Source organism: Cupressus sempervirens, chromosome 4 (assembly GCF_028749045.1).
Source record: "Cupressus sempervirens isolate cs-2001-9-10 chromosome 4, ASM2874904v1, whole genome shotgun sequence".
Lineage (NCBI taxonomy): Eukaryota > Viridiplantae > Streptophyta > Pinopsida > Cupressales > Cupressaceae > Cupressus > Cupressus sempervirens.
In genome coordinates, this window is record NC_143121.1 from 682,003,103 (window position 1) to 682,016,303 (window position 13,201).

Consider the following 13,201-nt stretch of genomic DNA (forward strand, 5'->3'; position numbering starts at 1 on the left):
CAATGGCTTTAAATTTAGTCTCGATCTCAATTTTTACGGGATTATACACACATGTTGTCTCAGCACATAAACTTAAAGATTCAAGTGAGAATAAGCCACCTATATGGGCATAACTCATTTCTATAACATATGCATCAATGTATGGATCATAGTATTCAAGAGGCTTGAAGTAAGGTTTGACATATGCATTTGTGAGCTGCTTCGCAATTTTTGTATCTTCCAAAGGTCCATGCAAGTGGTGAGGAATTTCGAAATGATGTCTACATGATATATTGACCCAGACCTATTCTGCAAGAATTTCTCACTGAGAACATTACACAAAGATTTCTCAACATTTGGACATTCAATTACAAGCACATTCCAAATGTGTAGGTTCAATTGCACCAGTAATTGGAAAATCCCATTGGGGACTTGGACTTGGAATAAAAATTTGGTCACACATTTTGAAAAGTTCAAATTTGCCACAAGTTACTAAAAAAATAGATAATAGAAATGTAATGCATGAAAGCTACTAATGTAAGACAAACCAATGTACAAATAGGTGGGGATACATTAAGTTTTTACCAAATATTACTATTACACTTGAGACATCTGGGAATTGTTATTTGAGCAAAGAAATGATTCATATCAAGTATTGTCCAACGATAATAACTATATATGAATGTGTACCACTCTTGCCATATAATATAATTATAATTTTCAATTAGTATGTATAGTTAACATTTTATAAATTGAATAAAACTTTCCTTTTTTTAACAAAGACATAGTAAAGCTACATTGTAGCTCTTATTTTATGTGAGGTAATTTCATAATTTAAACAATAAATATTTATATTTACTTTTTCATCTTTTCTATTGTTTTTCATTATTAGAATTATAAATTAAGTTTACTAAAAGCCTTAGAGAAAACATTAACTTTTTTAAAATTTAGAATAATACTTATTTTGGGTAAAAATATAGGTATGAACATTTTATGTTACAATTTATTTTTAATTTTTAACTTAAGCACATATAAGTAGGAGGAAGTTGTTTGACCTTAACAATACCCTTATACGATGTATTTAGAAGAAAAATAAATTAAATGGAGGAAATTATAATGAAGAAAGGTTTACATATAGAAAACATCCAAAACAAAATATTCAAAACATGTATGCTTTTCTTACGTAGAAATCCCCTATCATAGAAATAATTTAAATAATTAAGATTTTAATTTACTAATTACTTTTCATATGTATTAAAATGTGAAATAATTATAATTTATAGTTTAAATTACTAATTAATTTTATAAATTAATCTATCTAAAACCATGTCAATCTAGACCCTCTTATTGGCAGAATCAATATTCAAAACAAAATTTAAAGTTATTACCAGAAGGTATTTTGACCTTAGGTGAAAGCATGTTAACAAGACTAGATGAAAACAAATAACTCCAAGTAGAGAAATTTATGAATATTGTTGTACTAATATTTATTGATAGACAGAAACAATGTTTAAGATTGAATGTTATCGATGAAATAAACCACACAAGTTAGAATCCAAAATCCTGAATCAAAGGTGGAAGCATGAACACATCATGTTTAATTGGCTACATCTTAATTCAATTCTATTATATCTCCTTAATCACACTGTCTAACATCAATGAAGTTTTGTGCACTAATACCAAGTATAGAAAAGATCTAAGAATAAATTAAAAAGTACTAGCCATAGTCAAGATGACAGGGATTCTACAACGACTCAACTATAAAATGGCTAACAACTTACTTGTTTCCAAAATTAGTAAAAAATATGTGTATTGAAAGAAAAGTGTGAGGCCTCGCCCCGACCCATCGTAGCATAGTGATACATTATTATAATTTTGATACTCACGACTCGAGATGTTGAGACATTATCTAATGCTTTGAACATATTATATTATTTCATGTTGTGTGATGTTTGCTTTCAGATATTTGATGTTCGTCAATTAATGTTTTATGAATATGTATGTTGATGAAATAAGTAAATACAGGATTAACACATTGATTATGGAATTTTAATGATTAAGGATATGAGTAGGATGAAAGAAACCTTGATTAATTTTAAGATGTATGTTTCAATTTATGTGAATCCCTGATACGTATATACATATGTGCATGTGATTTTATGGGACTACTAATGTGTGCAATGAGTGTGCAGGATATTTTAGCCGAGAAACTTGACGGAGGAACGAAACTGATCCCTATGTGCTATTTGTGAAAACCTTGTTGTTCATAACTTAATTATTTTGTGAGGTGTATGAATGTATCTTTCCGTGATCAGTAAATGTTAATGTTCATAACTGTGTTCTTATAGTGTCACTTGACACTCGTGAATTGTTTACGCATTCCAACAAGCTAGTTAGGGTTAATCGTGTAACCTTTGGACCTAAGTTGGATTCAGTTAGTGTCTCTTTTTGCTAATTTGTTCTTAATCGAGTTTAGTTACTCCTAATCCAGATTAGTGATTAATTTGCATTTTGGAGTTGTTAGATGGTCCTCATTATTCCTAGCTTTTTTTTTGGTTCCAAATCAATTCCTAAGGTTTTAAAACATGAAATTTTTATACCCAAGGGGTATGGGTATGGGTTGGGGGCATTTTCCACCCCCTAAGCCCCTTTTGTTGAATTTTGAGGTCACTCAAAAAAGTCTATTTTTGCCTTTGTGCAAAAATTGAAAATGGTTATCATGAGTTGCATCACCTCAACTCCATTGAGTGGTTAACCTTAGGATTGGTTGAGTTAGAAACTTCTAGATTTGTAGGTGAGTTGGGGAAGTTATTGCCCTTTTTGGTGGTTGGGTTTGGGTCTTATTTAGAGGCCCTTCTTGGAGTATTTTTGATTGTTAACCAATCTCTACTTTTAGAGAGGATTCTTGGAAGATTGAAGCCAAGGAAGGGAAATCTCTTCTCAAATTGATCATTTACCATAACCTCTTTGTGAAGGTAGGAGTTCTTCATCTCCCTTTTTCATATTTTTTCATGCTTGTTTCATGCTTATGCTATTGTGTTGTTATTTGGATGCTTGTATGTATGTTGGGTATGTTGGGAAGGATTGAAACCATGTTTCTTGAATGCTTTTCTTTCATGTTCTTGTTTGAATTTTCAAAATTTTCTTATATGGGTGTTTTGGCATTACTCACCCTTGGATAGGGCAGAAGTGGCCAATTTTGAGAAAGGTCTTTTTAGTTGGACTCCAACAGTGTAGAGTCTCTTCTCAAGATGAGAAGAGGGAGAGATGGTAGGGTGTTATGGGCCCCTACCTGTCAGCACAAACCTCGTATGAGTTTTGGCATGTTAAAATGGAAGAATGGAAGTTCTTGATTTATAGCCCCGATTGGGTATCTATTTTGGTGTTGTGTCTGACATCTCCTATTGAAAAAATCCATCTTTCTCTAGTTTTGATTCATTGTGAATCCTATTGTGAAAACCTAGTATGAATATGCATGTTTGATTTTGTCTCTTGGTCATGCTTGTTTGACACCTGATCAGATTTGTTCCCTCTACGATCTTAGCAATGTGTTGCAGAAAATGATATGGATCCCTTGATAAGGGACATGAAGGAAATTAGTTGATTGTTGAAAATTTGGGATTGAAATCCTATGAAAATTGTATTTAATAACCTTGTTGTAATGGCAACGACGCCGAGTTTTCTTCTTGGTTCTTTCCCGGCTGAGCCTTTGAATCAGGTTGCCAATAAAATAGTGGTTGAGTATTATTGCTTCTCATGAGTTTTCTTTGCAATTTTCGGTTATATGGATGCACCTAAAAAATAAGATGAGACGATGATGTTCAATTAGGCAAAATTTCAAGTTTTCTTATATGTTGAAAACAAAAAAATTATGTTATGGATGAAGGTTCAGATTTGTGATTATTGGAAATAAAATAATTTTGCATTGTTGTTAAAATGGATCTTGCATTGTTAACAATACTATTAAACTTTATGTTAAACCCATCAAAAAAAATAAAATAATACCCTTTTTGTAAAAAAAAATAGTTGCTTGAAAATTTATACCTAGCATAAATTAAGACTTTAAAAAAATAAATTGCCCCAAAGAGTAAAAACTCTTTGGTTTTTGTATGAAAGAACAAATTTAATTTTCCCTTTCTAACAGAGAATCTTTAAAAGATTCTCTTATATCTCTTTGTTGATTAATAGAAATAAATAAAATAATTTAATTTTGTATGAAGGAGCAAATTTAATTTTCCCTTTGTAACAGAAAATCTTTAAAAGATTCCCTTATATCTCTTTGTTGAATAATAGAAATAAATAAAATAAATCAAAACAAACTTAAATTAAAACATATTAAACTAACCAATATCTTCCTACCAACATAACTTTAGGCATTAACTATTTCCCCCTACTTGGCTCCAGCTTTTGGAATGTGTTGAAAAAGTTTAAAAAAAAAAGAAGCAAGTCAACATCTTTATGATGGGGTGACCCCATCTCCTTTTTCCTTCAACTAGCGCGCTGGTTCATTGCATAGATGGGATGGATAACAAAAAAAAAGAAATTGTTTATGTTAAAATAAACCATGGTCTTGTTCTTCTTTAGCGCCAACTTGGGTCTCTTTTATGGCAAGGAAGGAGAGGGAGACAAGACTGACACAAGTCCTGTCAGCATGGGACAATGCGTAGGGGGTATTATGGAGGTTGGGATATGTGACGTGGAGGGGAAAAGTAGAGTTGTCTTAGGGTATGGGGGTTAGTGGTAGGTTAGGTTAGTATAGTTAGTTATGTTACATTTAGTTAGTTGTTATTTAATTTAGTTTAAGTTTAATAAGAGTTAGTTTGATGTTATTTAGATGAGTATTAGTTTAGGTTAGTATTAATTTTAGGATAGTTAGTATTAGTTAGTAAGTATTTAACTAAAGTTTGTTTTAGTTTTTTTTAATTTTTGTTTTGTTTAAGTTAGTTTAAATTTTAGTTAGTATTTTTAATTGTGCAAAAGTTTTTTTTTTTTTTTTTTTTTTGTGTTAATCATAATTTATAATATTTAATTAAATTTGAGTATGAGTGTCTTAAACTGTATTAAAATAGTAGTGAACAAGAGTTTTAAGATATTGTCTTATAGTTGCAATTATTATATTTGTTTAGTATGTTCTAAATTAAATATATACTATGGAAAGATTAATTAAATTTTGGTTTTGTTGTTAAAATGTTGAGTTAATTGTATAAATTGGTATTAGTTTTTATGTGTCATAATTAGCATATTTTATTATTAAATTTTGTTGAGAGTGTTAAGATGTTAAGAACTTAGTGTTAAGGTTAACTTAGTTTAAAAAGATAGTGTAGTACAAATTGGAAATGTTAAATCTTAGATTAATCATGAAACTAGTTTTTGTAATTAAGTAGTAAATTTAAATTAAGTATAATTATGTAAAAAACGTAACTAATGATCGATATCAATCTAATAATGAAAGTTCCAAATTTAATGATTGATTCAATCTTCATGATTACAAACTTAAGAGTAATGTAGTGAATCTTTTTTTTTTTTTTTTGAAATTGTGTATTCAACTCTTCAACCTTAGTGTACCTCCTTATTATTAATTTAAAAAAAAAAAAAAATTGTGCGTTTCTGTCCTCATATTTTGGGCATGACACAAAGTAAAACCATAGGTATTCCAAGCTTTAAAAAAAATCTAAAACGTTAGGTTTTCTGTAAATTTCATTAATAGCATGAAATAACCAATCACACAACAGGGAGTAAAGTCCACCACTTTCCTACAGAGCCTATCCAACCCCAACAACACTTAGCCACAAATTGTAACTATGATATAAAAAATCTATAGGAATTAACACTTGAACATCTAATATTCATAAACATGTCCACCATATTAAGAACAAGATTTATCAAGTTTTTTAGTTGAATAAAATAGACCTCCAATTCAAATGTAAAAATTCTAAGCCCAAAGGACGAGACCTCAATCTCTAAGGTAAAAAAGGTAGCCCTAGATCTAAAACATATAGATCTTGTTTGTATATGATCATTTGAAAACCTCCAATATTCTTATGCTATGTAAATTCACCAAAGATAATAAAAGCATTCAATTTTCAAAATTAACAATTGAAAAAAAAAACTATTTCTTATGATAAATTTTCAAAATACATGTCTCTCTAGTGCATCAGCAACGAGAGGCAATCTGGCAACCATACCCATAAGGCAAGAGTTGGAACCATAGACAAGGCAAGTTAGAAGGAAAAGAAAAACACTACTTTCAAAACTCATCCACAAGCTAAAGCCACCATCATTCTGAGGCCCAAAAGAATGATCCACAATATCAATGCACAACGTCTAGTAAGCAGAATATCCAAGGCAACTGCTTGCATGACATTAAACCTAATATAATGCCTTATGTTAGGGTTTGGCACAACATAAAAATAGAGTATAAAAAGCATGAGAATACTTGCATATGGGTAGCTTTTGTAAACCCTTACGACTGGGGAAAGGGGTTGGAGAAGCAGCTGTGCAAAATGAAAATCTCTCATCAAAAAATGATAGTATTGTACTCCATGGAAGAGTGGTAGAAAGCAGACAACTACTACGAGTAATTGATCACGAATGGGTATTGAATTCTTGTTGTTTTCATTTGAAGAAAAGATTTTTTTTGGTGTTCCTTGAATTGAGGAGTCAAACCTATGACATGGTGAATATTGGATGCTCTATTTGACATTGAAGAATTTGGTGGGGAAATGCACGTGGATCGAAAGGAGGCTAAAATTTTGATCTAACCCAATCCTGTCAAAGAATAAATCAGAAATTGACACAACATAGATGTTTAAGAATGCCATAATTCTTCATTAAAAATTTTGCAACTCTACTTTGCCTCTACAATGAAAGAAAACAACTACTTATTATAATTCTAAAAATGACCATATTTGGCAGATTTTTGGGAAAAATGGATTTTCCATTTTTGATAATTTTTAAAACTCATCCTACGAATCCCAAAATTTTCACCAAAAATGCCCCCAACTAAGGCAAGACGAATTTCCAACTAATCAACGAAATCAAAAATATGATTTTAGATTTATTACAAAACCAAATTTCTAAAAAAACTGGAAAAAAACACAAAAAGCTAATTTTGGAGGTTAAGACGATATTTTAGGCTCCCATAAAAATTTCAAAATGGCCACCTATCAAGTTGGGCTCCATTGACAATCCAAATAACTCCTCCTCACACAGCTACATGTAAAATTTCAGCCAACACCCACATTTGAGTAAAAAGTTATGACCCTCAGAAGTAAATCTCGACTGAAACCCACATTTGAGTCAACAACCTTGACCCTCAAATACTTCTACATCAAATTTTGGGAAAATGAAGTTGATTTGGGAAATAAGAAGCTCTAAATGGAAGCAATATCACCATTGCCTTCACACATTACCTTCAACTCAATCCATGAATACGAAGAAATAATGACGCCTCAAGAGCAGAAGTATGCCCTCAAACTATAACATGGGAGGTATTAAACCGGTATTGGTGCCCTCTATCGAGCATATACGATGCGTAAATTCTAAATGTATGACCCTATTTGAAAACAATATACCCCATTTGGTCAAACATATATCCTTAGATCTATGACATACTAGCTTTATAATATATACCACATCTAAAGAAAGAAAAGGGCAGTATCAAGCAGCCTAAGAGACCATTCAAACACTCAAAATATCAAGAAATGCATCTCTAGAAAATCGAACTTCCACACAAAAACAAGTAAACAAACTAGATAGTGTAACGTGCTTCCAAACAACAAGCATTCCACACCTCAAAGAAAACAAATGCGTTCACACACATGTGAAAAAAGTATCAATTTTTTAAAGGAAATCAGTAATTAGAATGTGTAAAGCAAGAGTTGCTTACTTGACAAGAACCAAGCACTCTGCAAATTGCTCTAGTTGAGTTCGATAACCATACACCTAGGCTCATATCTCTATTTCTAACTTATGAACACTGACATTGACAATGATCGTATTGCTACAGATGATTCAACTGTTCTTTAAGGGATCGATTTTGCATTGCACTGAAGATTGACTAATTTACTCCGTCTACTATTCAGTTAGATGAATGGTTATGTGCATGAAGATAGACATATGCTGCAATAGTAACATTTTGTGGAAAATTTATCTTACAATACCTTCATTCTGACACAACAATAAAATGGATACAAATTCGGACAACCCCTTACCTACTCTTTGTAGATAAATATCAATGCTCATCGGTCAAGTTTGACAGCCGCGATTTTCAAAATGCAATAACATTTCTTAAGCTTTTACAAGCACCAATAAATGTGATAAGATCAATCCACACAATTTAAGGAAAAAAGTGTCACACACATTTTCAAGAGACATTAAGTAAATGCTTTTTAGATAGTACCTTTCAGCCTGTTTTCAACTAAGACCACTCTAACTAAATGCACTTGTCTGTAAACAACCAACTCACAAAATGGTAGATGTGTCTTTTCCTCTACAAGTTTTTAGTCTTCATTCTTATCCACTACCAAAAACCAAAAAATATAAAATCATTGACAAATGAAAAGTTAACGAAAATTCCACAATTCATTGTACAATTCTCTGTAATAAATAATTAAATCAATTTTACAAAATAAAAAGTTGAAATAGCAATATAGAAACATCATATTAAATCACTCTTCTCAAAAATAAATTGATCTCATTATACAATTAAATAAAAAAGACAAAAGACACCTTCTGGATGCCATGGTATCCTGCCCTGGGAAGGAACTAAAAATACAAAACCATGCTCAACTTATTATTTGCACAGTAGCCGATATTTACATTTCACCAACAACTAAGACTGCATTGCCGATGAGGATAGTACAAGCATAGGTACAATGGATAATGGAATGGTGGTACGTAACATTCATGACACTGTTAACTTTTTAAATTTAGGTTTTAGTCGTTTCTTCTTTATTATGCATTCGGTCCCACGCACTATCCTTGATCCCCTTCATTTTGACAATACCTTACACAGGGTCCACATATACCTGCAATCTACGTCAATGTCTATGCTTGTTTGACCGCCCAACCCTAGTGACTTGGCTCGGATAGTTGGTGCCTTTATTTCTTGTTTTTTTCCTTCGGTACATGCACTTCATGTCCAGGTAGGTAACAATATCTTCGCATGCATTGATATGTATCTACTCCATGAAATATGCCCCTCGTAAATACTGAAAAATATGGTTTCCATCAGAGACGTGCAATTGGGAAAACAAAATTGATGACGGTTTTGGAATGTTTATTTTCTACATAAAATGGTGTAATAGTAAAAATAAAATCTGCACAATACATATGGTTTCATGTATTATGAAAGTCGACTGTGAGAATCATTTTAGTGAAAACCAGTTTTCTTTCATGATGATCGTTATGAGAACCTCAATTTAATAGTGTAATGGTGTTTTAAAGATGTTTTAGTTGTAAAGAACAATTGAAAATTCGAAACGTTGTATTATATTAAAAGTGAGGTTATGAGATCATATAAGTGTATTTGAATTAATAATTTTAAAAATTATAAGTAAACATTAAATCTATAATCTTGAAGAAAAGAATAACAACAACACAACTTAATTATCACATTATATGGATAAGAAACACAATACTAATACCAAGTTTATAGAATGAATAATTCCATAAAACCTTAAACTAAATAACAAAGTTTCAGAAATTAAATCACAAGAGTATGAAGATGAAATCTTACTATTGAGAGCCCTAAAGAGGGCATTTATGTAGATAGGATTGTAACATGAATTATAAAGTAAGGCACTAGTTTTAAGGGCAGGTAGATAGCCTCAAGGCAGGACGAGCAAGAAGATGAACACTCCTCGGCGTGGTGACTCCAAAGACTTCATTCATATCCAGATCGCCTTCCCCATCCATGCTCCACTCAAAGCAATGAACCAGCTGAGCCAAAACAAGGTTAACACTTACATCAGCCATGGCTGCCCCTGGACATCCTCTCCTTCCTGCCCCAAATGGAATCATATCAAAATACTCTTTGTCTTTCATAACATCAATTTTTGTACCCATAAATCTCTCCGGCCTGAATTCCAGAGGATCTTTCCACACTGATGGGTCTCTTCCAATAGACCAAGCGTTAACCATAAGCCTACTTTTCTCCGGAATGAAGTACCCTCCAACTGTACAATCTTGTATTGATTCGTGTGGAAGCAACAAGGGTAACGCCGGATATAACCTCAGAGTCTCCTTCACCACACACTGCACGTACTCCATGCTTCCTATATCATGCTCACTTACATTCCCCTCTCTTCCTACAACTGAATCAATCTCCTCTTGCATTTTCTTGGCCACACGAGGGTTTCTAAGAATCTCGCTCATTGCCCATTCTAGCGTTGTAGCCGTCGTTTCAACTCCAGCCATGAACATATCCTGCAAATATCATACATCCTTGTTAGATCAAATAACTGTCCGACGGCTTAAATATCACAGAGGATTGATTCTTATATTAAAAGTGTTTGGTAGTTAATTTATTTTTGCAAATTTAATTTCTTTCTTAGTGTGTGATGTTTAAAAATGATCCATAACAGATAAAATTATTTGAGATTATAATCGATACATACGAAAACAATAGCTTCAATGTTTTGCTGTGTGATTGGCCTTCCATCGAGGCTATCCATTTCTAAGAGCACATCAATGATGCCCTTAGCAACACCCATCTTTTTCTCCTCCTCCCCCAACTTCATCCTGCTCTGCTGCTGCTCCTCTATTATCTTTCTTATCAATTGGGCTATCGAGTTGTGTACCTTTATCAGCCTCCGCTTGACGCCTTGCAAGTCCATCCAGTCCAAGTATGGAATGAAGTCCCCAATATTGATAGCTCCTGCTGCAACTCCCGACTCTACTGCAAGCTTCTTTACCTCTTCTCCACTTGAAGATGATTTAGTGCCAGAAAGGATCCGCCACATCACTTCCTGCGTAAACGATGCAATGATGTTGCTGAGATTAACAGCCTTCTTCCCCTGCTCAGACATCTCCCACACTGAGCGAACAGCAGAAAGCATGACTTCCCCTCTAATACAACTGAATGACTCGATCCTCTTCGCACTCAGTAATTCTACAACGCACAGCTTCCTCATGTGCCTCCAATAAGGCCCATAAGGAGCCAGTATCATATCCTGGTAATTATAAGTAAGGTGTTTCCCTGCAGCAGAACGAGGTCGGCTTGCAAAAACATGATCATAGGTTTTCAAGAACTCCTTTGCCATGGCAGAAGAAGAGACAATAACGGTGGGAACAGAGCCGAATTTCAACATCATGATGGGCCCATATTTCTTACCAAGTTCGTGAAGATCACGATGAGGAAGCCTTTTCAACTGGTTCAGATTTCCTATAATGGGCCATGCGAACGGTCCGGGGGGCAATATCTTTTCTAATTCATTTTTCCTTTTCAGGGTAAATCTATGCAAAACCCACAAGAAAACTATGAGTGAAAAGAGTGTAGCAGTTGCTGGTGCACAACAGCCGCTTATGATTATATCTAATGCTTCAAAAGATTGAGGAAAGCCCACGGAAGCCATGCTGAGCAGAGATGGAGAGACCGTTTAGCTCCATTCCAATTTATAGAAGAGGTAAACAAAATATTGTCAATAACACATTCTTTGAACGGCAACGGCTATCCAGGCAGGAGGATCGACTGCCTGGATTGCCGAGTTCCTCAAACGCCGTGAGGATTCCTGCCACTCCCTGACCTCCACTGACAGTCCTTTTGAAAAAAATAAACACCCCACATAACGGATCGCTATGAATGCTCCTTTATTGGACATGGTGGGCCCTTGATCCAATTCCATTCCCTTTTGCGCTTACTTTGTCTTGCGCCCACGTGAAGAAGTGGGATAAGTTCGGTCGGTAGGATAAGGGGAAAGGTAGTGAGTTTAATTTGTTTAGTTTTTTTTAATTTTTATTTTTTTGTTGGTTGTTTTAATTAAGTTAGATGTTAGAAATTTGTTAATTTTATTTTAAGTAATTTAATTAGTATGTTTTTAAATATTAGTAAATATAAAAGAAATTAGTTAAATAAAGTTTAGTTAGTTTTATTGTTTGTAATATATATGTTAGATTTTAGTTAATTTTAGATAGTAAGTTATTAAGGTTAAATTAAAACACTTAAAGTTAGTTGATTTGATGCTAGAAGAGAAGTAAAGTAACTTGTGTTTTTATGTTTGAATACGTGTATATGTATATGGTAAGAGATTAATTTTATTTATTTTTCATTATAGTATTCTTACTAAATATTCAATTGATTTAGTAGATAGTAAAGTGGAGTTATTAAATATACTTAATATGAGTCATAATACTATGACCTATTTTTCCTCCTACTAAGGTGGAGACAAATTCTATTATTGGGAACATTATTTCTATTTTCCCTCCCAAATAAGAGGAGGGGTAAATCTATTTAAAGTGAGAGTTGAAAGTAGAAAAGTATAAATAGTATTATTATTATTTTTGAATAAGCTTACTTATAAGTTAAATGAAGGTAAATATATTTCAATAATGAGATCTCTAAATTAAAAATATAAATAAACTTAACTAATTAATTTTGAATTTAATAAGGTATATTAGAATTAAATTCAATTGCTAATTATATTGAAGTGACTATAATTAAATTCAATAAATTAAATTATACTAAGCTTACTCATTTAGTTTAAATTTCTTGAATTGTGTTTTATCAAATTAAAAATAAATTTCCTCTTCTTCATCTTCTTCTTGTTCCTCTTCTCCCCCTTCACCAAATATATCCTTTAGCTTCTTCACTAGTTTGTTCTTCTTCCTAAGAACAATAGTTGTTTTCAAGTCTATTGTGATTCTTGACTTGGCTTCCTCATAAGTCCCAAATGAGGTGGCACTTTTATCAATTTCCCTTGCAAGTAGAGTTGTGATAGCTATAGATGCTTCATCTACATTGGCTTCATATGGAAAGGGCTTCACCCATTTGACCCTACGTATGGCTTTCTGCACATATGTATGATCTTCATCAACTAGAAAGAAAACATCATTGTAGTATTGTTCTACTAGTGATACAAGTATTCTTAGTCTTTGTTTCATAGAATTCTTGAAATCTTCAAAGTAGCTTGTCATGACAGATTCAAAATTTTCTCCAAGCTAATCTATAAGCTCCATAATTTGAAGTGTAACAGGCCTATTTGTTTTCCACACTACTTTGCCA

General features: G+C 32.7%; 1 protein-coding gene across 1 annotated transcript; it reads right to left on the bottom strand.

The window, feature by feature from the left end:
• Nucleotides 1-9,630: 9,630 nt before the first annotated feature.
• LOC149563089 (cytochrome P450 750A1-like) lies at nt 9,631-11,763 on the bottom strand. Its single transcript, XM_089826525.1, has 2 exons — nt 10,599-11,763; nt 9,631-10,407 (listed from the first exon to the last, which is right to left on the bottom strand). Exons 1-2 carry the CDS (start codon nt 11,553-11,555, stop codon nt 9,790-9,792), a joined length of 1,575 nt encoding a protein of 524 aa, XP_089682651.1. The 5' UTR covers nt 11,556-11,763; the 3' UTR covers nt 9,631-9,789.
• Nucleotides 11,764-13,201: the final 1,438 nt, after the last annotated feature.